This window comes from Eumetopias jubatus, unplaced genomic scaffold, assembly GCF_037043125.1.
Source record: "Eumetopias jubatus isolate StellerSeaLion01/CBP00866 unplaced genomic scaffold, mEumJub1_p1.0 scaffold_1, whole genome shotgun sequence".
Taxonomy (NCBI): domain Eukaryota; kingdom Metazoa; phylum Chordata; class Mammalia; order Carnivora; family Otariidae; genus Eumetopias; species Eumetopias jubatus.
Window position 1 is genome coordinate 218,525,713 of NW_028274807.1, and position 26,191 is coordinate 218,551,903.

At 56.8% G+C, this 26,191-nt stretch overlaps 1 protein-coding gene across 3 annotated transcripts; it reads left to right on the forward strand.

The window, feature by feature from the left end:
- MIER2 (MIER family member 2) lies at positions 1-24,435 on the forward strand. Of its 3 annotated transcripts, XM_088018783.1 has the most exons (15): positions 1-32; positions 6,552-6,642; positions 7,804-7,946; positions 13,023-13,148; positions 13,582-13,705; positions 14,262-14,353; positions 14,779-14,848; positions 17,657-17,808; positions 19,052-19,133; positions 19,223-19,317; positions 21,386-21,510; positions 21,610-21,737; positions 22,545-22,974; positions 23,170-23,202; positions 23,426-24,435. In XM_088018783.1, the coding sequence occupies exons 1-14, from the start codon at positions 24-26 to the stop codon at positions 23,171-23,173; spliced, it is 1,671 nt and encodes a 556-aa protein (XP_087874909.1). In that variant the 5' UTR covers positions 1-23; the 3' UTR covers positions 23,174-23,202; positions 23,426-24,435. The 3 variants fall into 3 exon arrangements, with proteins under 3 accessions (XP_087874909.1, XP_087874903.1, XP_027982206.1); XM_088018777.1 differs by having other exon boundaries at positions 23,170-24,435; XM_028126405.2 differs by lacking the exon at positions 23,170-23,202.
- Positions 24,436-26,191: the final 1,756 nt, after the last annotated feature.

Genomic DNA, 26,191 nt, shown 5'->3' on the forward strand with positions numbered 1-26,191 from the left:
CCGCCTCCCGCGCACACACGGCCATGGCGGAGGTGAGTGAGCGGGCCGGGGGAGCCGGCCCCCCGCCCCCGCGCGCCCGCGGCCACGGCCGCAGGGCCCGGCCGTGTCTGGGCTCCAGGCGCGGAGACCCCCGCCCCGGGGCGCGGAGGCCGGGCTCGGGGCGCCGCGCCCGTCGGGGCCCGTGGGGCGCGGAGCTCCGTCGGCGGCCGCCCCCGGCCACCCCCCCCCGCCGGTTGCCACATCGCGGGGTGCAGTGCGCATGTGCGGGCGGGGGGCGGGCGTGCGGAGTGGGGTGGGGAGGGGCGGGGCGGGCCTGCGGGGAGAGGGCGGACGCGGGGTGGGGGCGCGCGCCCCGCTAGCCGGCGCGGCTTCCCGGGCCCTCGACCCCCCAGCCCGGGTCCCGCGGTCCTCGGCCCTGGACCCCCGCTCCCGGCGGCGTGCAGCCTTGCCCTCCCCGCGCTTGTCAACTTTGCGGAGTGCGCTTTCTGGGCGCGCGGTGGTGGCGCGCCGCGCTCACCCGTCGGGACCCCGGGTGGGACCCGCACGGCAGCCCGCTCGCGAGCCTTTAGTGTGCGGGGCACCGCAGAGTCGCTCCGACCAGACCCCGGGCGGGACTCGAACTCCGACCGCGGGCCCGCCCTGAGCACACCAGGCAAGGGGCGGGGGGGGGTACGATGGGGGCCTAGGGCATCGGGGCTTCCTCGGTGCGGGCCGACCAGCCTTACTTCTCAGAGCCTCCCCTCTTGGTCCATGAAACAGGCCTGAGACCCCTTACCCGAAATCCTTGCGGCTAGATGTGCTTTGGGATGCAGAGATTTTCTGATTTGAGGATGTGTGGGGTTTGGAACTGTGACGCTTGATCAGACTCGCCTAGGACCGTCTGGGCAAACACAGTCAACAAATAGCTTCACGTCACGTCAAACCAGGGACGGAAAACTTTCATTTTGGGGTGGGCTTTTTTTTTTTTTTTACTTTGAAATGTTGGGTAAGACAGGGCGGACTGCTCTCACCTTTTAGGGCCCTGCTGAGGATTAAATGAGATAGTGCACCTGCCAGGGCTCAGTAAATGTGACTCTCGGTACATGACTTTTCAGTCTGGGCATGCAGAAGTTAGGGCCCACACCGCGCAGGTCCACAGACTCAGCAAGTGATCCTCATGAAATGGGTGGGGCCCCTGAGACCCCGACAGGAGAAGGTACCCACCCAGCCAGGCATAGCACCGGCTTGGGGTATTCGGCATGGTTGTGGGGCTGAGTGGGCTGTTCTGTTTTAGCGCGACAGGGGTAGGTGTTGTGCAAGGTGGGAATGGCCATTCTCTCCCACAAGTGACCTTCTGAGGGGCAGCAACAGGCCCTGCATTTGTGCCAAAGAGGGTGTGGGTGTCTGGGTGCAAGGCCAGACCTCAGCATCCAGTTGTGCTGGGTGGCTGGACCCAAAGGGTTCTTAGTTCTCCTTCCTTAGGGGGCGTTTAGGGGAACTGAAGCCGCATGGGGGCAGTGGCTGGCCTAGGGGATCAGAGGCAGAAGCCAGGTAGGGGTGTGGTGGTAGTGTGTTGGTGTGCTCCTAGTTAAGGATACGGGTGGTGTGTGGGCAGCACGCTTGGCCTGGCAGAGCTGCGGGGTTTGGCCCTGACTTTGCCTTGCCTGGTGCAGAGCCCCTGGAACCCTCACAGCAGCCAGCTGCCCAGCGTGTCCCTGTCCCACCTGTTGACCGAGTGAGGTGCTGCCCAGTTGAGTGAATTTGCGTCGCTTTCACAGAAGGTCTGTGTGTGAGCTCCCCTGTGTGCCTGGCTCTGTGTGAGGCCCCGAGGGTCTGACTGTGAGCACAGACCCCACAGTGCCTGTCCTAAAGGGCCTGAGAGACTGGTCAGTAAAGGACCAGCAAGTGTAGAGATGTCGGAAGTGATGAGCCACAGCCAGCCTCTGCCCAGGGCACCTGTTGCAGAGCTGGAGCCTCCCACTCTCTGTGACCTTGGGTAGGTGACTGAATGTTCACAGCTTTGTTCTCTCATCTCTGAAATGGGAAGACCCTGGAGTCGAGGTCTCCCGAGATCTTGGTCCAGTGATTTGCACGGGGAAGCTGACCCTTATGAAGTTACTGGTAATGAGCGGTCTCTAACCAATAAAGACGGCAGTTTGTAAGCTACCAGTAAGTACCTGATCTGCGTTAGCTGCCTGAGTTCAGTCGTTGCTGGAGTAGCCGACAGCGCCACGAGGGAAGATGGGGAAGATGGGAGAGCTTCGTCCTGCCTGCCTCAGGGTACCAGATGAGTGTTTGAAAGACCCAAGTACACTGTCTTTGTCTTGTACTGAAACCCTCCAGAGCTTTCCTTTGTCCTCGGGGTAAAGTGCATCTCCTCCCCATGACCCTATGCTCAGTGATGTGGTCCCCGCAGATCTCCCCCGGCCCCCACTCCTGCTCTCTGGCTCCCTTCCATTTCTTCCTCGGAGGGACTCCGCCTTCTCCCCTCAGTACTGTGTATACCTGCTCCCACTTGTTTGTTCTCCGTGTCCTGGTGAGACAGGTAACTCGCGTGGGTGGAGACGGGCAGAACCTGTTTCCCCATTGACTGCAGTGTACCCAGGGCCTCCTCCTCACCTGGCCTAGTGTAAGTGTTCTGTGGCTGGGGCGGGGCCCGGAGGGGGGGCAGCCAGGTGTGGCTCTTCCTGCTGTCGTTGTGTAAGGAATTGCTTTCAAATTCATGGTGTAAAAACGACGATTGTTTTATTATTACCTTTTGTGGTATGGAGGGTTCGCTGGGCTCAGCCGGGCAGCTTTCACTTAGGGTCCTCATGCCGTTGCCGTCGGCTGGTGGCTGGGGCTGGAGCTGACCCCAGGGGAGGAAGCTTCCCTGCTCACATGGGGGGCTGCTGGCTGCTGGCTGAGATGCCTCCCCAGGCCTCTTTGTGTGGCTTGGGCTTCCTCACAGCGTGGTGGCTGTTGACTGTCCCAGAAGATACCCGATGGAGACTGAGCTGCATTTTAAGTCACATGGAGCCCCCTGCCCGGAGTCCCAGGCCCATCCAGGTCCCCAGAACCCCACTTCTGGAAGGGGGAGGCATGCCAGCGTCTCAGTGGGAGAAGAGCACGTGGGTGCTGCCAGTTTGGGGCGTGGAATCTGCCACGGCATCGCTGTGGGTTATGCTGGGAAGGGCAGTGGGAGGAACCTGCCCGGGGAAAAGGGCCCTGCATTCCAGTCTCCTAGTGACTGGCCTCCGCATTCGAGCCATCAGGGTCCACCTGAGACAGGACTGACGAGCTCGCCTTGTCCTTGCCAAGACCTGGGTTCCCCACTCCTCTGGGACCGCGTCTCTACTGGTCCTTTTCTCCTAATGCCTTTAAGCCCCCTCCCAACTGTTTTTCTTCCACCTCTGCCAAATGGACGGCTTTGACTCTGATGGTAACATCCAGAGTGTTCCGAACAAAGGAAGTAGAGCGCCTGGGAATCCCACTATTGAGGGTGGGCTTGCGTCTAGAGGTCAGATGTTGGGGCAGGGGAGTTCCTTGGCGAGTTTCGAGGAACCTGGAGTCATCTGGGAATGAACTTGGGGATCTGAGGTGACTGGATGCTGTGAGCAGCACCCCCTCACCCCCGGCCCCCACCCCCTGCCCTAGGGGATGGAGCTTCCCTGTTGCTGCCCTTTCTGTCCCTCCCAGCTGTTCCTCTTTGCTCCTTTGCCTGAACGTCCATGTCAGATAAGGGCCAAGTCCTCCTCAGACCCTGCCGGGGACCTCAGACCGCCACACCTGAGGCCCTGCTGCAGGTGGGTGCTACATGGGAGTAGAGTTAACTCTCCCTGGAAAATGGGCCGTCCAAACTCTGCCCTCACTCCATTTCCCCTGTTAGAGCTATGGTAGCAAGAGACAGAAAGCCTGCCCTGGCTGAGATGGGAAAGGGAGCCCAGGGAGGCTGGTGTATCAGCAATCTGGAGGGTCCTAGAGAGGGTTCAGGTGATGTCAGAGGACACTTAGGGTGCTAGCCCCACGGGTGCACACCGTGTGGGCTAATGGCTGTTCCCTGGAAGGTGAGGCCGCCTGTGGCAGGCCCCTGTGCTCTCTGCTTCCTGCCTGCTTCCGGCCACTGCTGCCAGGTCCCACGTCCTCCCCACTGACTGCCTCTGCCACCCTGGGGCTATGCTTCCTAGGACACGGCCTGCTCAGAGCTCAGAACTGTCCGTGCTGTTGGCAGAGGCTGCACACGCGCACAGGCATGCACGCACAACCACACCCACATTCATTTCGTGTCCCAGCTCTTTCTCGGGGCTTTGCTGAACTTTCATTTATGTGCTGCCAAGTACAGTGAAGGGACTGTAGAGGGTCTTTGTCACAGAGCCTGAGTGGGAGTTTGTAGTTGCACTGCTTACATGCTGTGTGAGTTGGGGTAAGTGACTTGATCTCTCTGAGCTTAGTTCCCTTGTTAGTAGGAGGATTACACACCCTCTTGAGGTTTTCTTGAGGACCTAGTGAGGAAATTCTTAGAAAACTTTTTCTAAACCCTAAACTTAATTTTATTATATATTCAGATCTTTTCTCTGTGTGTGCAGACAGCTTTGCTGAGGTTTATTCATACAGTTCATTTTCACGTGCAGAGTTCAGTGGTTTTCAGTACATTCAGAGCTGTACAACCATCCGTGGTCAACTTTAGAACATTCCATTGCCCCAAAAGGAAATACCACCCCATCAGCGGTCACTCTCCATCCCACCCCAGCCCCCGGCCCCCGTGAGCCCCCTTCCCGTCCGCGGATGAGCCTGTTCTGGACGTGTCACCCACGTGGACTCACACCCTGTGTGGCCTTCCGTGTCTGGTTCCCTCCCTGAGTGTCGTGGGCTCGGGGTCTGTCCCCGGGGCCGTGCGTGTGGGCGCCTCGCTCCTGCTTGAGGCCGCGGGACGCTCCTGTGTTCTGCTTTGGTTTGTCTTCATCAGCTGATGGGCATTGGTGTTCTTCTCACCTTTGGCTCTCGTGAAGGTCCCACCAAGAACGTTCACGTGTGAGCTTTAGTGTAGCTGTGTGTTTCTTCTCCCTTGGCCACCTCTTCCCTTCTCCTCCTCGGTTTTCAGGTGGGGCCCTGTGGTTTAGACTGACAAGAGACAGATTCTTGAGAGAGAAGTAAGCAGTTTATTAAGTCACGCAGCACACATCCCGCAGGAGCAGTCCCATGAGTAACGCAGGGGGTGGTTAGGGCTTGGGCTCCTGTGGGCATGTCAACAGAAGAGTGGCCCACGTGGACCGAGTGGTACGACACAGAAGGACTTGGGGTCTGTCTGGGCACCAGGTTGTGGGAAGGTGGCTGCGCGGGGAGCTAGTGGAAGGCCTGGCTAGTTAGTAAGGTGTGTTTGTACACACGAGCTCCGTGCTAAGCTGCTCCCTGCCTGGTTTGGGGGCAGGAGGGGAAGCACCCACATGGGACTTATGTCTACTGTGAAGCAGGCCAGGGCAACGCAGAGGTCATCCTGTGTCTGTTTTTGCTCAGTTGGCTTCATCTCAGAATAACCCTAATGCCGCGTGGCGTATGTTGGGACGACAGACTCTGACCCCTTCAGTGTCTGCCTAACGGTGGACTTGCTGGGGCGTCCTTACCCTGCTTTTACCTTCTGCAGGACCGATGACTGCCTCTCAGACCTCCTGCTTAGCGTTGCATTCCCTCCTTTGATTTGTATCTTCCGATGAGCATTTTCTCATGTGCTTATTGGCCACCTGCGTATCTCTTTGGAGAAATGTTTGTTTAGACCCTTTGCCCATTTTTAAATTGAGTTACCTTTTCGTGACAGGTAAACTCTTAAGAGTTCCTCGGGTAGGATGTAGGTTCCTTCTCGTGATCTGCAGACCTACCTCGTCTCCCTCTGTGGGTTGTGTTTTTACTTCCTTGATGATGTCCTTTCAGGCAGAAGCGTTTTTATTTGTGTATTTTTCCTCTTGTTGCTTATGCTTTTGATGTCCTATCTAAGAAACCACGTGAGTGTCCAGGGTAACAGAAGATTTATTCGTGTGTTTTCTTCTAAGAGTTCTACGTTTTAGGTCTCATATTGAAGGGCTTGGGTCCGTTGTGAGCTCATCTGTGTGTGGTGTGAGTAGGCACTTTGGCTTCATGCTTTTGCATGTGGACTTCCTGTTGTCCCAGCACCATTTATTGGAGAGACTGTTCATGCCCCGACTGAGCTGTTTTGTCATCTTTGTTGAGATTCAGTCGGCAGTAAGACTGTGGGTTTATTTCTGGATTCTCAAGTGTGTCCCCTTGGCTTATGTGTGTAGCTTTATGACAGTGCCACGCTGTTCTGACCACTGTAGCTTTGTAGTAATTTTGAAATCAGGAACTGTTCTATTTCAGGATTGTTTTGGCTTATCTGGGTCCCTTGACGTTTTGTATGATTTTTGGAATCTGTTTGTCACTCTCTGCATAGAAGCCAAGGGAGACTCTCCCAGCTGAGGCCACTTCCTGAGGTCGCCTGGGGAGTTGGGCCCTGAGCTGTACCTGCTCCCCGGCGTCCTGCAGAGACATCTGCCAGTGGGTTCCAGACCAGCCGAGCCAACCTTGCTTCTGTTCCTCCACAGGCCTCCTCACTGGAAAGGCAGAGCCCTGGCGTGGCCTCCTGCCTCGCTCACAGCCTGTGCCCGGGGGAGCCCAGCTTGCAGACCGCAGCAGGTACCCTCCTTGCCCTTCCCCTCCCCCTGCCCAGGGCCACCAGGGCCTCTGTGGTTGTAAGAGACAGCATCTTGCTCAGCCAGGCAGAGCCGGACACAGTGTGCTGGCTCCCAGAGTCCAAGGACAGCGGTGTGGGCCTAGCAGCCGGGACTCTCTCCTTGTCTTCTAGTGGGGGCAGGGCAGCCCAGGAGAGGACCAGACGGCCTCTGGCCTGGGGTGGCCCGCCGGCCTGGCAGGCACCTCAGCCAAGGCAGGAAGACTGGGTTTGGTGCTGGGTGGGCGCTGTTCCCAGGTGCTCTGGCCCCGCCCCCCGCTCCTGAAGGTGGCCCCTCGCCGCTCCCCCTCCTCCTGCGTGTGGACCCAGGTGGAGGGAGGATGCCAGCCTCGGCCTTCACTGCTTCCTGGCCTGGGTGGATGGAGCCCTCGCCATTTCCTTTTGTCTTTGTTTTCTTTAAATTTGACTTACTGAAGAAGACCAGAATGGAGAGCGAGCGATAAACGCATCCTGGGATTTTTGGGAAAACCAAAAATCTGGTCACATCTGCCACCCATTCGCCTGTGCAGGTGGTTGTGCTCTTGTTCCGCTGAGGCTGGAGGGGGGACCAGCGTTTGTTGGGCCTCCTGTGTGTCCCCCCGCAGCGTGCTGTCCCTGCGGCGACGTGTGGCTGTGTGCGTGCAGCATCACCTCTGTTCCAGGAGCTGAGGGCCTGCCGGACCGGACACCGGCCCTCTCGGCTCCTTCTGTTCTTTCTGCCCTGGCTCCCCTGGTGCTCACTTCTCCCTTGTCTGTGGAGTCCTCCCCACGCCACCTCGGGGCCTGTGCTGAGGGGACCGAGTGAGCCTCCAGGACAGCACATCCCCCACATTCCCAGAGTGTGTGTACAGTGCAGTTAGCCGGCGTGCTCCTCTGTCCGCAGTCACTCTGTTGGGGGATCCTCCGTGGTGACGGACTGTGCTGCCTCCCAGTGTGCACACACGCACACACACAGCCTTCCCTGTGTGTGTGCACGAGCACACATGTACACCTGGGCACAGGCTGTGGGGCTTGTCCCTGGTGACAGCAGGGCCACTGTCGGGTCCTACCCCCGCCGCCCTGCACCTCGCATGATGGTTGGGGTGTGTGGGGTGAGCAGCTCATGCAGGCTGGTGTCTCCTCCACAGTGGTGTCCATGGGCTCTGCAGACCATCAGTTCAACCTCGTAGAGATCCTGTCCCAGAACTACGGCATCCGGGAGCAGTGCGAGCAGGCCGCGGGAGACCCAGAGAAGCCTGAGGGGGAGCTGGAGAAGGACTTCATCGCCCAGGTACTTGGCTGAGCTGGTCCCCTCTGCCCTTGTGTGAGTGGGGCCCCCTGGGCAATGTCACGTTTCTGCGTTTGGCGGAAGCCGTCTGCAGGCTGCTCAGATTTCACAGGGACAAGTGTGCCTGTGTGTGTTTGTGAAGCGCCAGGCGCTGTGCTAAGAGCTGAGGTCGCGGGGGGTCAGGCCAGACCTGGTTGTGCCCCTGGGGCTTTGGGGCTGTAGGCATTAAACCCACTGTTCTCTCTTTTTTGGCCTCAGAACCCCCTTTATGCTCTTAAAAGTTATTGAGGATTTCTTTTTTTTTTCTTTAAAGATTTTATTTATTTTTTGACAGAAGAGAGAGACAGCAAGAGAGGGAACACAAGCAGGGGGAGTGGGAGAGGGAGAAGCAGGCTTCCCGCCGAGCAGGGAGCCCGACGCGGGGCTCGAACCTGAGCCAAAGGCAGACGCTTAATGACTGAGCTACTCAGGCGCCCCCAAAATTATTGAGGATTTCAAAGAGCTTTGTGTAGGTTACATGGTACATGCATTGTTAATAGAAACAATTTATAAAATTTGTGAAAATGAAAAAAATAATAGGGGCACCTGGGTGGCTCAGTCGGTGAAGCATCTACCTTCAGCTCAGGTCATGATCTCAGGGTCCTGGGATCGAGCCCCATGTCTGGCTCCCTCCTCAGCGGGGAGTCTGCTTCACCCTCTCCCTCTGCCCCTTCCCCTACTCTCTCTTTTTCTCTCTTTCAAATAAATAAATCTTTAAAAAAATAGCTTCTAAAACAAAAACAGGTTGGGGTGCCTGGGTGGTATAGTTGGTCGAGTGTCCGACTCTTGGTTTTGGCTCAGGTCCTGATCTCATGGTATTGGGATTGAGCCCCGTGTCGGGCTCTGCGCTCAGCGGAGAGTCTGCTTGGGATTCTGTGTCTCCCTCTCCCCCTCTCCCTTATGTTCTCACTCTTTATCTCTCTTATAAATGAACTTTTGGGACTTCATCAAGATAAAAAGCTTTTGTACAGCAAAGGAAACAGTCGACAAAGCCAAAGGGCAGCCTACAGAATGGGAGAGGATATTTGCAAATGTCTTATCAGATGAAGAGCTAGTATCTAAAATCTGTAAAGAAACTCATCAAACTCAACACCTTAAGAACAAATAATCCAGTCAAGAAATGGGCAGAAGACATGAACAGACACTTCTCCAAAGAAGACATCCAAATGGCCAATAGACACATGAAAAAATGCTCCACATCACTTGCCGCCCGGGAAATACAAATCAAAACCACAATGAGATACCACCTTACACCTGTTAGAGTGGCTAAAACTAACAAGACAAGAAACACAAGTGTTGATGAGGATGTGGAGAAAGGGGAGCCCTCCTACACTGTTGGTGGGAATGCAAGCTGGTGCAGCCACTTGGGAAAACAGTATGGAGTTTCCTCAAGACGTTAAAAATAGAGCTACCCTATGACCCAGCAGTTGCACTACTAGGTATTTATCCTAAAGATAGAGACGTAGTGAAAAGAAGGGGCACCTGCACCCCAATGTTCATAGCAGCAATGTCCACAATAGCCCAACTGTAGAAGGAGCCGAGATGCCCTTCAGCAGATGAAGGGATAAAGAAGATGGGGTCCATATATACAAGGGAAGATTACTCTGCCATCAGAAAGGATAACTACTCACCATTTGCATTGACGTGGATGGGACTGGAGGGGATTATGTTGAGTGAAGTCAGTCAGTCAGAGAAAGATAGTTATATGATCTCACTCATATGTGCAATATAAGAAACAAAACAGAGGAGCATAAGGGAAGAGAGGAAGAAATAAAACAAGATGAAATCGGAGACGGAGACAAACCATAAGAGATTCTTAATCATAGGAAACAAAAAGGGTTGCTGGAGGGATGGGGGAGTGGGTAATTGGGTGATGGGCATTAAGGAGGGCACGTGATATAATGAGCACTGGGTGTCATGTATGCAAATGATGAATCACTAAATTCTCTCTCTGAAACTCATACTGTATGTTAGTTAATCGAATTTAAGTTAAAAAAGTAATAAAAATGGAATAAATCTTTAAAAAAAAGAAAACCCAAAAACAGGTTGGGGAGATGAGTGGAATAGCTTCATATTTTCGTAAATGCAGAAGTGAACATGAGAACCCAGCTGCTGTCTTGTTAATCTGTTCTTTTGGTTGAAGTATAAATCTGGTCTCACACAGATCTGTTCTCGGAAGAGGGGAGAGTACTTAACCAGCTTCTCAGATAATTGTGGATATCCCTTGGTGCAGCACCCAAATCCAGTAAGTGGTAGTTTTGTGACGGGTGCAGAGTGGCTTCTACACTCATATCCTGTGAACGTTCTGGACGTGATTCTGTTGGAATCCGTTGGTGGTGAACTTGCAGTGGCTCTCCCCACTGTGTGACCCTGTTACCTTCTGCATGGTGAGATGTTTGCAGCATATGGGTTCTCCAGCCTGCCCATCTTGCAAATGTAAGTTCACACTACAAAATCTGAGAACCTCGCTTGTTAATATCGTAGACGGGGGGCTTAACCAACGTAGTTGTGGAGGCCAGAAGACTCTGCGTTCAGGGTCAGGCAGGGTTGTTCCTGGTGAGGGCCCTCTTGGCTTACACATGGCTGCCTTCTCTCTGCGTCCTCACGTGCCCGAGAGCAAGCAAGCTGTCTGGGGCCTCTTTAAGGATCTGATCCTGCTGGACCAGAGTCCCCTTCTCACATCCTATGTAACTGTAACTCTTCCTGCAAAGGTCCACCTCCAGATACAGTCACGTTGGGGGTTAGCGCTTCGGCATGTGAATTTTCGGTTCGTGAGAATACCAACACTGATTTCATCAAACATCTTTAAAGTACTGGGAATTTAAAAAATTTTTTAAGCAGTAATCACGGGGCATTTACCTAGTTTGGTGCCATGTATTGCTTGGTGCCAATTTGGTCTTATAACCAAAGACAAAAGTCTTCTCTTCACAGAAGAAAAAACAATTTAAAAAAGTTTAAAATGGGGGCGCCTGGGTGGCTCAGTCGTTGGGCGTCTGCCTTCGGCTCAGGTCATGATCCCAGGGTCTTGGGATCGAGCCCTGCATCGGGCTCCCTGCTCCGCGGGAAGCCTGCTTCGCTTCTCCCTCTCCCGCTCCCCCTGCTTGTGTTCCCTCTCTCACTGTGTCTCTCTCTGTCAAATAAATAAATAAAATCTTTAAAAAAAAAAAAGTTTAAAATGAATTTAAAGCGTCTCAAAATTAACCAAAAACTAAAATCAGCCATGTATTAGTTAAATATCTCACCTAGGTTTTTTTCAGATATAATATTTAAAAACTAAGATCAGAGAAAGACAAATGCCATGGGATCTTTCTCATAGGTGGAATTTAAGAAACAAAACAGATGAACATAAAGGAAGGGAAGGAAAAATAAAGATGAGAACAGGGAGGCAAACCATAAGAGACGCCAAACTTTAGGAAAGAAGCAGGGTTGCTGGGGGGAGGGGGTGACTGGGGGATGGGTCTCAAAGGTGGCACATGATGGAGAGAGCCCTGGGTGTTCTGTGCAACTGAGGAATCTCTGAACTCTACCCCCAAAACCAATACTACACTATGTGTTAACTAATTTGAATTTAAATGAAAAAAAAAAACATTAAGAATGTAATTTCCAAGATAAAAACAAACACTGCCGTTTTTGTATCACCTTAACAAATGATATTGCAAATTTATCAAGCTCATGTTGTCAGATCCAGATTTTCGAAAATTAAAGTTTCTTGCTCAAAAGCCTGAGGTTTGCTGTTGCAGCGAGCTCAGTCAGTTTGTCTGGAGGGATGGCTGACTGGGCTCTTGTCTGATACGTCTGCGCGGGGCCCGACAGGAGGCCTGTCGTCACCTGCCGGCCGGCCAGTCTGTCCCTCGAGAGCGGAGCTGCGTGGTGGGGACAGCTGCCGCAACACTCAGGCGCTCTGGCACAGACCCGCACTTTGGGGTGTGGCAGGCACTCCGTGTGCTTCCCCTTTCCTCACGTGGAAAATTAAAACGACATCTGCTTTGCAAGAGTGAGAATACCATCAGGAACGTGCACAGGGCATCCTCGAGGGAAGCAGCACGTTTACAACTGAGTGGGTGGCAGGGAGGGATGCCCGCTGATGGCTCGCAACTGTAGGGTGCTGTGCCCCACCTGTGACTCCCTCCCTCGGCATGCATGCAGGCACAGAGGGCGGAAGTAATGCTGTCGTATTCTCAGGAAAGTCGCTGCGAAAGGGTCCCAGGCACCCGGGGGTTGTAGGGCCCCTGTGTTAATCGCCCAGCAGGTGCACAGTTAGAACGTGTGAGAGGCGTCCTGAACATCCCCGTTAGTGGGGTCCTGGAGGGTGGGAGGGGGAGCTTGGGCTCTGTGGGGAGGGGCGAGGGCGGGGCAGGAGCTGACCTGGGGGTGCTTGAGCGAGGGTGTCTGGGGGTCTGACTGGAGTGAGGACACGGTGCGGCCAGACGGCGTCGGCGTCAGGAGCAGAGAGGCAGGCGTGAGAAGCGGTGACCCGGGGACGGGACTGGAGAGGAAGGTGATGGTCGTGCGCGTCTTCCTCCCCACGCCGCTTCTCATCCTGTTGCCTCCGACTGTGTCCATTCCCTGTGGGGGGCTGGAGCCTCCCCTCTCAGTCAGCTGGGGTGGGGTCGCGCTGCTGGCGAGGGCTGACAGCGTCTCTGTCGCATCCATGTGGTGGATTGCTCCCTACCTGATGCAAATGTTGGATTTTACCGTATGTTTCTTGGATGGCCATGTTTTTCCCTTCTGATTTACTCTGATTTCCCGACGTCACCAGGTGTGGTAGATTTACAGATGTTGAGTCATCCCCCATTGCTGGGGTTAAGCCTGGGCAGGACCCTGTGGAGGGAGAGGCCATTCCTGGCCCCACTCTTCAAGGCTGGGGCCTTGGGCACAGAGCGGATCTCTCTGGGCCCAGGTGTCTTGTCCCTGCCTCTCCACGGGGTTAAGGGAGTCCTTGGATGCAGGACTGGGGTCTGGCTGGGGTTAGCTGCTGTGAGTGCGATGAAGTGGCTCAGAACCCCGAGCAGCCCTCCTGACACAGCCCTGCCCCTGCAGAGCAGCGACATGCCCCTCGACGAGCTGCTTGCCCTCTATGGCTATGAGGCGTCAGACCCCATCTCGGAGCGGGAGAGTGAGGGCAGTGACACCACAGCCAACCTCCCAGACATGACGCTGGACAAGGTGAGTGGACTGAGGACAGGTGTGACGGCCCCCCACCCAGTCTGAGCTGACGGTCTGCGGGGCCGCGGGCTGGGCCGGAGGGGGGGCGGAGTGGAGACCGGTGAAGAGATGCAGCTCGGTTCTCCTGGGCCGGGCCCTCCGGGTCCTGACAGGGCGGGTGTCAGCAGGGCGGGCTTCATCACCGGAGGTGAAAACTGCTGCTTAGTGGAGAGCGCGGGGACTCTCGTTCCCAGGCCGCAGGGCTGGGCTCAGGGAGTGCCCCTTGCTGGCCTGCCCTTGGGCCTGGCCTCTCTGTCTGCAGAGGGGGAGGGACGTGCAGAGTGGGCTTGTGGCATCAGTCACTGCGTTAGCACTGTTACTTGCTGTTAATGACATGTTATCTTGAGATTGTCGAAATAAACCACAAACTCGTTCTTTGCTTTCTTGTTAAAAGGAGCAAATAGCGAAGGATTTGCTTTCAGGGGAAGAAGAGGAAGAGACACAGTCATCAGCCGATGACCTGACCCCGTCTGTGACCTCCCATGAGGCCTCTGACCTTTTTCCTAACCAGAGTGGACGTAGGTGTCCCTCCTGCTCCTCCCCTTGGGCTGGCCAAGCGCGGCTGTGGGAATGCACATGGAGGGGCCCCGAGCTGCTGGGGGCCAGCACTTGTGCATGGATGCCTCGTACCCCGTGGGCGCCCTGACCTCAGTCTGAGCTCCTTTGGGCTTCCCACCTTCCTGATGACCTGTGAGCGGAGACTGAGTGGCTGAGGAGGGAATGTGTTCCTGTAACTGGAAGTCTGTCAGGTCTGGGGCAGTGCCCTGAGACCGTCCTCCCCTCGGCTCTGCCTGCCTGTGCATCCTGGGAGGCTGGCAGGGTGAGGTGCCGGGCTCAGGGCTTGGCAGGGTAGCGACCGTAGCAGGGGGAGGCCTCCTGAGTCCCCAGTCCTGGGCCTGTTGCACACCCGTCATCTGGCCAGGGTGCGGGCCGCACTCCTTCTCAGGAAAGGCACAGTGTAGGGGGCAGGTGGACGGAGAGTTGGGGGGAGGTGCAGTGGTGCCCAGAGCCTGCTAGCCAGGGTGGGCCCCCTGGAGCCATGGGCACGACTCAGCTGCTCCCCTTTCCCCAAAGCCTGCTTCCTGGCTGATGCAGACAAAGAGCCTAGCTCTTCCACCTCTTCCGACACAGAGGAGGACCCTCTTCCTGCCAACAAATGTAAGAAGGTGAGTGGCCCTGACCCAGTGGCGCCCTGAAAGTGGGTCTCTGGCCCTTCAGGGCAGGGCTGAGCATGTGGCTCCTGAGCGGTGAGCTGGGCTGGGGGCTTGACTGTACTCTTGTCTCGTGATGTGGCCCGAGGTCCTGTCCTGGGGCCTTTGGGCTGGACCTCAGAACTCCTGGGTCCTTGGGCCTCACCCCCCCCTTGCCATGGGACTGGCTGTACCAGACAGACGGACAAGTGGGTGCAGACACTGTCACTCACACCCACACCCTTCTCTGCCTCTCGTGCTCAAGACCACAGGACTTGGCATCTGTGGGCAGATGGCACAGATGAGCCCGGGGCTCTAGGCGGCCACCCTGGGGCCCACGTCAGCACCTTGTGGCTGGGCTTCCCATCAGCCCTGACTGCCTTGGGCCTTTGCCTTTGCAGGAGATCATGGTTGGGCCTCAGTTCCAAGCCGACCTCAGCAGCCTGCAGTTGGACCGCCACGGTGAGAAACGTAAGTGGGGCCTGGTGAGTGTGGGAGATGGGGAGAAGAAGCGAGAACCCCAGTGTAGCCAGGAAGGAACTTGCTGCGTGCCTACCCAGAGCCAGTTCCCCAGCCCTTGGAGGGAATGTGAGGGGCAGGAGGGCATGGACCATGGGCCAGTTGGTGTCCCCCTCCCTGCTCACTGCCCCTCAGCTCAGCGCTGTGTGGTCCTGCCGCCCTGTGCAGCCAGCACCCCGCTTCCCTGCCCTCGGCTCTGTCCGCCCCGTCTTGCCCCTTCTTTTCCTGCGCAGGCCCCTGCCCTCGCCTCTCCAGGTGTGCGTACATTTCCCCACCCGGCTCTTCCCGCGTCTGGGCCTTGTCCCAGATGACCGCCAGAGACCAGTGTCGCTCTGCCCTGCGTGTCGCTCTGTCCTGCGCTCTTCTTAGGGCAGTACCTGTCCCGGACTTGATGTCCCCACTGGAACATGGAGGGAGGCCTGTTGTCCTTTGAGATAGGCATTGCCCTGTTCGCTTACAGGTGAAGAAAATAGGAAGTGAAGTCACCTGGCTGTTGACCCAGGTCTTGTTTTCCTGGCCCCAGCAGCCCTGTGGGTCCGGGGCTGGCACCCCTGGCTCAGGAGTCTCTCCCAGGATGATTCAGTTGCTGAGATTGGCAGTGAGGTGGGACAGACAGAGGAGACAGGGACTCACAGCAGAGATATCGAGGCCTTGGGCCAGGAGCTGGGATGTGGGCTTGGTGGCTTGTGCTTGCTCCGCCGTAAGCAGTTTGGGTAAAGGAGGAGACAGGAACATGCAGCTCAGCTGGGTCCCGGGACCGTGGAGGCGAATCTGTGAATCTGATGACACAGGAGACCCTCCTCCAGAAAAAGGCACCAGTGCACGCTTCTTAGCTACACCCTCAGGCTGTCCTGAACACGTGCAGACCTCAGTCCGGAACGCCAGCCTTCACTGAGTGTGGCATTCGGGCCTTTTCCTCTTCCAGGGAATGGCTGGTCCTTGTTCCCGAGGGGATGGGAGCTGGCATCTCCCTCCAAGCCACATCTGGGAAGTTAAATCCATAGTGTGGCACGTGGACCTTGTATGCTGTTGTGTGCTGTTTCCTGGTGTGGATGGACCACATTGCTCATCCGTTGTACTGTTGGTCGGTAGTGCGGTTGTTTCCGTGTGTGGCTCCGGATGTCTCTGCACGCGTCTCTCTGTGGACATATGCGCTCCTTCCTGGACAGATGGCTGGGAGTTGCCTGTGCTGCTCGGGCTCCCTCCAGCGACCTGTGGGAGTCCCCGTTGGTGTACGTCCTCATGCACACTTGACAGGGTCTGTGGGTGAGGAGGGGTGTCTTGTTGTGGCTTTAATTGGCGATTCTCTGGAGAGGGACCATGTTTACTGGCCATTTGCAGATCTCTTGGGAGGCACCTGCTCAAGGCTTTTTCCGCATTTTTAGATGGAATCGCCTTTCTCTGATTTGTGGGCGTCCTTCTGGCGTTCTGGATGCAAGGCTGTCTTCGGCTGTGGGCACCACCATGTTTTCTCCCAGTTGGCAGTGTCTTCAGTTGTGATGACGTCCGAGTCGTCGGTGTTTACTCTGACCGTACTGTGTTTGTGTGCCGTTAAAGAAGTTTTCGCAGAAGCTGTTCTCCTTTATTTTCCCTGTCTCGTAGAAAGCAATGATCCGACTTAATTTAACGTTGAGTGTGTGGTTGGAGGTGTGGGTCAGGAGTGCTTTAACCTGCGCCTTGTTCTGGCCCCGCGATGGGACACACAGTTCCCGCCTGCTGCACCGCAGAGGTCCTTGTCAGAAGCGGAGTGTCTGTCACGCATGCGTGTGTTGGGCTTCTGCTCACTGGTCTCCCTTGAACCACGTCTGAGACAATGCCCGTCCTCCAACGTCAGGAGCCTGATTGTACCTCCATAGAAGTTGCTAATTAGCTCGTCAGCTGCTCGATTTTGATGAGAGTTGTGCTGAATCCTGAGATTAATTTGTGGAGAGCGTGTATGGCAACACCGTCGACACTTGCAGATCACCCGTGTGGTTTCCCCTCTTGAAATCCAGCGGTGTATTTGTAGCAGTCTTGTGCATACCCGATGGCCCCTGTTTGTGGTATTGTAAAAGGTATTTTAAAAAATTTCATGTCTACTTGATTTCTGTTAGTAGAAGTGCAGTTTGTTATTTTAATTGATCTTGTACACTGACTTTGCTAAGCTTATTTACCGATTTTAGTATTTTGTAGGTTCTTTTGTATTTTTTTTACATATGTGATCGTGTGACTTGTGAATGATAGCTTCACTTCATTTTTTTGCAAACTTTGTGTCTTTTCTTTCTTTTTGTCGCCGTGTTGTACTGGCGACACCTTCAGGACAGGAGGGTAAAGAAGAGATGAGAGATGATGTCTCGTCTTGTTCCCAAACTTGGGGGAAGCGTTCTGTGTCCCATTTAGTATGTCGTTGGCTGTAGGCCGCTGTAGATGGTCTTTCTTGGATGAGGAAGTTCCCTTTTGTTAGCAGCTGACAGTTTCAATTCTGTCACCTACTTTTTGTGTGTCCTGAGACAGTCGTTTTTTTCTCTTTTGTCCTCACGTTGATGGGCTTTCAGACATTAAACCAGCCTTGCGTTCTGGAGTAAACTCTACCTGGTCATGAAATACTGTCTTTGGTGATCTGTGTATAGTCGTTCTTTGCTACGCGAGAGAGAACTAGGCAGGTCCTCTGGAGGTGCCCCGGCAGGCGCTTCTGACGGGGCTGTCAGAGGAGGGGGAGCTCCCTAGGCGTGGGCACGGACGGGGTGCCCGTGACGTGACCCCAGCACTCCTTCTCCACAGTCTATGAGAATGATGACCAGCTGCTCTGGGACCCCAACATCCTCCCCGAGAGGGAGGTGGAGGAGTTCCTGTACCGGGCAGTGAAACGGAGGTGGCACGAGATGGCTGGGTCGCAGCTCCCGGAGGGAGAATCGGTGAAAGACAGTGAGCAGGTGGGGCTGCCACACGGGGTGCAGAGGGCCGTGGTGCTGGAACACGCTGAGTCGGAAGTCAGCGGCTCGGGTGTCTCTGGGGACCACGCAGGGGCAGGAGGGGAGGGGTGGTCAGGCATGGAGGGGCGTGGGGAATGGAAAGGCCACCCCAGGAGGGTGGTGGGGGAGGTGTGCCATGAAGCTCCTGCCCAGTGTGGTCATGTGATGGCGACAAGTTGAAATGAAAAACACTCATTATGACCGTATGAGCACCCCCAGTGTCCCTGCCCCTGAGGGTGGTGTGAACGCCCCCCCAACATCCTCGCCCCTGAGGGTGATGTCAACGCTTCCCCCAGCGTCCCTGCCCCTGAGAGTGGTGTGAACGCCCCCCCCAGCATCCCCTCCCCGAGAGTGATGTGAATGCTCCCCCCAACGTCCCCGCCCCTGAGGGTGGTGTGAGCGTCCCCCCAATGTCCCCACTCCTGGGGGTGGTGTGAATGCCCACCCAACATCCCTGGCCCTGAGGGTGATGTGAATGCTCCCCTCAACGTCCCCACCCCTGAGAGTGGTGTGAACACCCCCCAATGTCCCCGCCCCTGAGGGTGGTGTGAACGCCCCCCAACGTCCCCGCCCCTGAGAGTGGTGCGAACACCCCCCCCAATGTCCCCGCCCCTGAGGGTGGTGTGAACGCCCCCCCAACATCCTCGCCCCTGAAGGTGATGTCAACGCTTCCCCCAGCGTCCCTGCCCCTGAGGGTGGTGTGAATGCCCCCCAACGTCCCCGCCCCTGAGGGTGGTGTAAATGCCCCTGAACATCCCCACCCCTGAGGGTGGTGTGAACACCCCCAACATCCCCGCCCCTGAGGGTGGTGTGAATGCCCCTGAACATCCCTGCCTGTGAAGGTGGTGTGAATGCTCCCCCAAATCCCCACCTCTGAGAGTGATGTGAACGCCCCCCTCAACGCCCCACCCCTGGGGGTGGTTTGAATGCCCGCCCAATGTCCCCGCCCCTGAGGGTGGTGTGAATGCTATGGACATCCCTGTCCCTGATGGTGGTGTGAATGTCTCCCCAATGTCCCCATCCCTGGGGGTGGTGTGAATGCTTCCAACGTCCCTGCCCCTGAGATTGGTGTGAATGCCCCCATCCCCGCCCCTGTGGTGTGAACACCCCCAGAGGGTGGTGTGACTACCCCCCAGTGTCCCTGTCCCTGAGGGGCGCGTGGGTGAGGTTGAGCAGGTGGGAAGTCAGTGTGGCTTCTCCCCAGGCGCTTTACGAGCTGGTGAAATGCAATTTCAATGCAGAGGAGGCCCTGCGGAGACTGCGGTTCAATGTGAAGGTGATCCGAGGTGAGCATGTAGCCCCGGCCTTCCCTGCCTCTGCTCCTGTCGTGTCCTGGACACTGCTGATGCTCCTGTGCTCTCCCTCCTGCTTGCAGATGGGTTTTGTGCTTGGAGCGAAGAGGAGTGCAGGAACTTTGAGCATGGCTTCCGAGTGCATGGGAAGAATTTCCACCTGATCCAGGCCAACAAGGTGAGGACACTGTCCGCCCTGCTCCTGCCAGGCTCTAGCAGTGGCTCTTTAGGGCTGGCAGGGGCTCAGGAAACCAGGCACACGTCACCTTCACCCCACAGTGAGATTGGGATTCCCCTCACTGGCCTCCTCTGAGCCATGGCTCAAGCCCTAGTGCCCACCGCTGGCTCACCGTACGCCCCTTGATGTCTTGTTCTAGTCTCTGCTGATGTTTGTTGGGCCACCTTCCAGTCCCCAAACGAAGGCTCCAGTTTGGGGAAAGACACTACTTAGAGATGAACTTCAGTAGTCTTGTCTGTTCACGGTCCGTCGGCACTGCTTTGCCATCTCCTTGCCACAGTGCCCAGGGCCCATGCCGCAGTGCTGACCTCCAACCTTGAGCCTACTCACAGCCCCAGACCTCCTAATTTCCTCAAAGGATGTGAGTCCTTCTGCCACCTGCAGCAGACCTCATGACAGGAGGCATTGCTGAGTGCCAGGTTACCCTGCCTTCCCCTAGACCTGGGTCGTTGCTGGCATCTGCGCATCCCACGGTGATGCTGTTTGCCCGTGGCTTCGTGCATGACTCCTAGAGGGGCCTCTTGGCAGAGCCCTGGCCCCTCTGCCATGCAGCGTGGGACGTCTGCGTGGGCATGTTCCTGTGGTTCTGTGTCAGAGCCTGAGCTTTTCTCTGTCCATCTCCCCACCTCAGTCTGTTGTCCTGTTCATCTAGGGCCAGTAGCCTTGGCTCCTCACGGCTCATGGGAACGTAGGTGGTAGGGAAGGGCCTGGCGGAAGTCGGGCTCATGTGCAGGCCTCAGTGTCTTCTCCCAGGAGCTTGGGGTGGATGAGGTGCCTGCTTGGGGCTGGTGTAGGGACAGATGGTGCTCAGCTGACCATGCCCAGCACGGTGTTGGATCTATGCCTTGTGGTCTGCAGTTTCCTGCGCACTGTGTTTCCACCACAGCCGAGGCCACTTCTGTGAGCGCAGTGGCGTTGGCACAGTGCCCTTGTTTTCTTTGTGCCCACCCACCTTGGTGATGGCTGTGGCCCCCCTCTCCATGCATTTCAGGCTTCTGGTGGAGCTGTGGGGAGACCACAGAGGACTTAACCCCTGGCAGGATGGATGCGCCAGTGGGTCTCATTGAGCAAAACAGACAGTGTGTGTGCCCCTGTTCTCGCTGCTATCCCGGTCCTCCTTGGCCTGCTGTGGGGTGACCCTCCAAAGCGGAAAGATTCCCCAAATCGTTAGAAGAGGTTTCAGAGTTTTTTTATAATTGAAGTGTAGTTGATGCACAAGGTCACGTTAGTGTTAGGAGTGCACCAAGTGTATGGAATCGTGATGGACAGTGCCATGCATCAGTCAGTGTGCAGCACGATAAGCGTGGTCACCTTCTGTTGTAGTACAGTGTTGTTACAGAGTCACTGACTATATTCCCTGTGGTGTTTGTTTGGTCTCCGTGATTTATCTTACGCCCTAAGAGGTTTTGCAAGTGGAGTCCAGCTCTGTGCTGGACACGTGTTTGTGGCACCTTTTGTTCCCAGGATACTTCACATACAAGGATTTTTTTGGTTTTCCGTGTCATGTTGTAAATACGATCTTGAGTTGGTTTCACAAACCCATAGCATGTACTTTAACGGTGTCTTGATTGCCCTTGTGGGCAGCTCTGCCGCGGAGTGTCAGTAACACTCTACACTCAGTGGGAAACGTGGGTTCACACATTGTCCTCTCTGGACCGGGGGCTCTGTTTCTGGGTCTATACCAGGGTCATCTCTCCCCCTCTTTCTGGGCCTGCGGGGGGCATGGTGGATGCTGCTCTCTTCAGGAGCTTGTGGTCTGGGGTGAGGAAGGTAGACACTGGACACGTGGTCCCAAAGTGAGGAACAGGGTGCCAGGTCCACACCAGTAGGTGGTGGGCTCTTTGAGATGGGGTGCCGTCCTGCTTTAGGTGAGGGGATGTGCCTCAGGGGCGGGCTGGAAGCAGGTGACAGGGGCTGCAGGAGGAGTCTTGCTTTGTCCAAGAGTGGTGGTGCCAGGACCCGTCTCTGCTCGTCTGGGGGCCGAGGTGACACATCTGCTGTCCTGCAGGTGCGCACCCGGTCCGTGGGCGAGTGTGTGGAGTACTACTACCTGTGGAAGAAGTCTGAGCGCTACGACTACTTCTCCCAGCAGACGAGGCTGGGCCGGAGGAAATACGGCCCGTCGGGAGCCACGTGCGTGCAGCGGGCTCCCAGGGCCCTGGGGTGGGGAGGGCTGGGGAGGGTGGGTGTCCCGGGCAGGTGTCTCCCCTTCACAGCACACACTCCCCACAGGGATGCAGACCAGGACCTGGACGGCAGTGACCCCGATGGCACTGGTCGCCCCCGCTCGTCGCCACCTCTCCCTCCTGCTGCTGACAGCCTGGGCTCTGAGCAGGACCCCTTGGCACGGATGCACACAGGTGAGAATGTGGGGTGGGTCCCTGCCCTTGGGAGAGCCCTGTTCTCACTGGTGCCTTAACCTGGACCCCCAGGGCTCTACCCCAGAGAGTGGTCCGTGGGTGTGTCACATGCATGAGTGGCCACGGGGACTTGCTGGCTTGTTGCGTGGAAGGGTACACGTGTCCTGTGGCCCTGGATGGCACGTGGGAGGTCTCATGGGTGTCCAAGGCTCCCTGGCGTCCGGGCTCAGGGCCACACAGGAGCAGACAAGGCCCAGCTCGGGACTGGAGTTTCTGACCGTGACCGTAGAGATAAGGATGAGGACCTTGGCTCCGAGTCTGTTGTACTCTGGGGTTTAGATTGTTCCAGAATCTGGTTGGTTCCATGGTTTGCCTAAAAGGGGGACGGCATCTACCTACTTCTGGAATTGCTAATCACATAGATTCCACATTTATCTGCACTTTGCCTTCAAGCTTCTTTTATTTTGTTTTATTTGAATTTCTCTGAACCTGCTGTGTTCTGGCCTTGGTTTCAAAAAACAGGAGTCACTACCTCCCAGTTCAGGGTCGTCAGCCCAGGTGCACAGTTTCCCTATAACTGGTTTCTTTTGTGTCTGTATGTTATGTCTTTGTGAAAATACGTCCGTGGGGAGGGGTCCACAGGCTTTGCTGGACCCACAGAGGTTGGGCAGGACCCCAGCATAGGTTGCAGACTGAAAGCACGAGTGTGATTTCAATGAGTGTGCTCTTGTTGGGTTGGCTGTGGGTCCCCGGAGGGCTGGTGTGGGTGCCCCGGGGGCCCAGTCTCAGCTCTGTTCTCCCCTGCAGAGCCGCTGAGCGTAGACAGCGTGGCCGGCAGTCTCGGTGAGCCTGGGGAGAGCTCCGACAGCCTCCCGTCCTCGGAGCCGGGGCCTTGTCCGTTCCAGCAGCTGGACACGCCCCCAGCCGTGCCCCTGCCCAGGCGGCCCCCTGCCCTGGCCGAGCCAGCCTTCTACCCCCCGGCCACAGCTGCTCCAGAGCCCGGCAGCAGCCCGAGACTAGCTGTGGACTTGACCCTGCCTGGGGCCCTCCCCGAGGAGCTGCCTCTCATCTCCAGCCATGTGGATGTGAACGGAGAGCCTGAGGAGGCCATGGCTCCGGCACAGGTGGCCTTGTCGGTCACCGAGTTTGGACTCATCGGCATTGGGGATGTGAATCCCTTCCTGGCTGCCCACCCAGCGTGCCCAGCCCCTGGGCTGCACTCGGAGCCCCTGTCACAGTGAGTGCGGCCCCTGCCCCGGGTCCCCCTGCCCCGGGTCCCCCCCCCCCCCCCGCCAGCCTCAGGCTGCGCTGTGGAGAGGGGAGGGCTGTGCCCCGAGGGCCCGAGGATGGCTTGGCCACATGGAGCAGGCTCTGTTGGTTTCTTTACTTTTATTCTCTACTTTTAATTTGGCTTATTTATTTTTTTGACTAGGTAAAACATTCATATGGTTCAAAATCCAAAAAGGTACAAACGGGGCCGGTGCCAGGCTCCTCCCACCCCTGCCCCAGCCACCAGCCCTCCCCAGGCGCCAGGGACAGTGCTGCCTTGGGGAGCCTGTCCACCAGCACAAGTGAAAACACGGTCTGCTGGGGGAGGCGAGGTCGGGAGCCACGGTTTCAGCCCACGGCACCCAGGCCGTGCTGTCTGTGGGACTGGACTGACCCTTTCTCGGTCTCTCCCCCTGCAGCTGTAACGTGATGACCTGTTGATCCCTGGCCACGGGTGGGCGTGCGTGGCCTGGACTGGACGTGGGGCCACCGCGGGGCCTGCCTCTGCCAGTCTTCCCGACCCCTCCCCTCCTCGTGGGCCTCGGGTAACGCCTCCTCTGCTTCAGAACACGGCAAGGACAGGGTGAGCGGTGGCCGGGCCACTGCCCTGCCCCCCTCACACACAGACTAGTGCTCTCGGTGCCCGGCACCACGGTCCGTGCTGTCCAGGCTGCTGCCCCCAGCGCAGGACCCATCGGGTGGCCAGAGGCGGAGGGCCCAGCCCCGTCTAGCCAGCAGAGGCGAGGAAGGTGGGGAGATGGGGCAGGATGCTGCCCCCACCAGCAGCCTCTGCCCGGGGCACCCTCAGCACTCCGCTTGGCTCCATCTCCCTGCACCCGGCAGGGCCACAGGCTGCCCCAGCCCGGGGGTCATGGGCAGCTGCTACTCGGTGCCAAACCCCGTGGGGCACAGAGCCATATACCTCGACGTCGGCCCCGCCTGCCCTCGACCTCCACCCTGCTCTCCACTTCAGGAAACGCCGCACTTTACGTCCCCGCCCCCCCCCCGCCCCCCCGTCTCCAGCCCAGAGCAGCCTTGGGTGTGGGGCTGAGACAGGTGACCTGCACCCCCCTTGGTACCAAGGCGCCGTTGCCTGCAGCACCGAGGGGCCAGCTCCAGTCCGTTCCCCTGACCCCGTGGGTCGTACTTCTGTTGAAGCTCCCCAGCAAGATGGCTTGGGGTCCTGGTCCTTCCCTTTCCCAGCTTCCCTCGTTTTATTTATGTTTCTGTTTACAAATTGGAGTGGGGTCCTCCACGGGGCCAGGGCAGTGCTCCCCAACCCTGGGGTGTCACCAGGAGAGGGTTTTGGCTCGAGCCCGTCTGCAGAGTTGGCCTCGACCTTCCCTCACCCCACCAAGGACCACACTGTGAAGTGATAACTGCCTTGAATCCCTTGCTGTTTTATTTATTAAACTTGATTTGAAGTCCATGGGTGCCTCGTGGTAGATTGGGAGGGCGGGGTGTGAGGAGGTGCTGGGGACGGCCGGGCACTTTGTGGACCCTGTGACCTGGGCTAAGCCGTGGCCAGGATGGCATGGGCTGGGGGGCGGTGGTTGCGATGACTGACATGACGGGCTGCTTTGATGTGAGGCAGACCTAGGCCATAAAAACCACAGCAAACGCAGGGGCGGGAAGAGCCCTGGGTGAGAGCATGAGGGTAGAGACTGGGTGGGCCAGGGATGGCCGGTTTTATTCTGGGTCTGGGGCCCTGGAGGGGTAAGCAGGGGCTTGAGACCACTTTTCATAGCTACCTGTGGTTGCTGCACGGGGGTGGGGGGGTGGGGGGCGTGGAGGGGTGGGGTGGCGGCGGTGGTGCAGAAACTGGAGCCTGGAGGGGTGCAGCCTGGTGCCTTCCTGGGAGGGGGCAGGAGACCCAGTGGGGAGGGGGGTGCAGCCTGGCTGGGAGGGGGCAGGAGACCCGGTGGGGAGAGGGGTGCAGCCTGGCTGGGAGGGGGCAGGAGAGTTGGTTGTCCAGTGCTGGGAGCCAGGGTGTGTGCGGGGTTGGGTGATGCGAGAGGGACTTTAGAGGGATTTTAATTGGAGTGTTTTCCCCAGTGCTTGAGAGAAGTTGCTCTCCTGTCTTCTGTTTGGCTCTGCTTACGACAAGAAATCTGCTTGTCTTAGTGTGTTCTTACTGCTTTTAAGATTTTTATCTTTCATGCTATTTTTATTTTTTGCCTCCTTATTCAGTAATGCATCCTCTCATAGCTTTGCTTCTCCTTTCCTATTGTCAGAAGTATCTTGTGAATGTCACTTTATTCGTTTCGTCATCCTGTATAGTTGGCAGTAAATCACATTCTGGATAAAGGAGTGAGTAAGGGGTTTGTTCCCTCACAAGCGGAGAGGCATAGAAACGCGTCCATAAATGCTGCATTCCGACATGGCGTTCTCATCCCGGAGAAACGGACCCTAAAACATTTGGCTTTTCTGGAGACTTCACAGACCCCTGTGTGATTGTGTGGACACCCAAAATAGGGCTTCCTGGGTGGTTTGGAGCAGTTTGATCAGGGGGTGCCTTGCTGTGTCTGCTTCGTGCATTTTGCGCTCCTCCTCGTCTTTCTGTAGCTTGACGGCTCCTGTCCTGAGCGCAGAGCGGTGTTCCAGCGCCCAGACGGACAGCAGTTTATAACCGACTCTCTGCCGAAGGACACCTTGGCCGTGTTCAGGTTTGGGCAGTTGTGGATAAAGCCGCTGTAAACATCTGTGTGCAGGGTTTCAAACCTGCGAAAGCCCAGAGCTGAATCGAATGGTGAGCGTATGTGTAGTTTTGTGAGACAGCATTTTGCATTCCCGCCGGCCGCTCTGCGTCCCCGCCAGCACTTCGTGGTGTCCGCGTTCTGGATTTCGGCCATTCTGAGACGAGTGTCGCCGGAGCTCATCCTTGTCCGTGGCTTTTGAAGGTGGCTGTTTGTGCCTGGGGCTCACTTCTCCCTTTGGCCCTGGGTTTGCCGGTGAGGTGGTCTGTCCCTGTGGGTGCTGCCGCGTGGATGGCGGCTCTGCGGCCGGCGTGCTCCCTGCTCTGTGGGCCGGAGAAGGCCCTGTCCCTCCACTTTTGAAGCACTTCTTAGTTTTATTTTATTTTTGCCAGATACAGGGTTCCTGGTTGACTGTCTTTCACCATTTTGGATATGTTTCATTGACTCCTAGTATCTGTTGTTTCTGATGAGAAATCCCTGTGTTTCTGC

Bases quoted from the DNA above. Each gene is read 5' to 3' on its own strand.
- MIER2 (XM_028126405.2), top strand. The intron at 7,947-13,022 runs GTACTTGGCTGA...CTGCCCCTGCAG, and splicing joins AGAAGGACTTCATCGCCCAG to AGCAGCGACATGCCCCTCGA. The intron at 19,134-19,222 runs GTGAGCATGTAG...TCCTGCTTGCAG, and splicing joins CAATGTGAAGGTGATCCGAG to ATGGGTTTTGTGCTTGGAGC.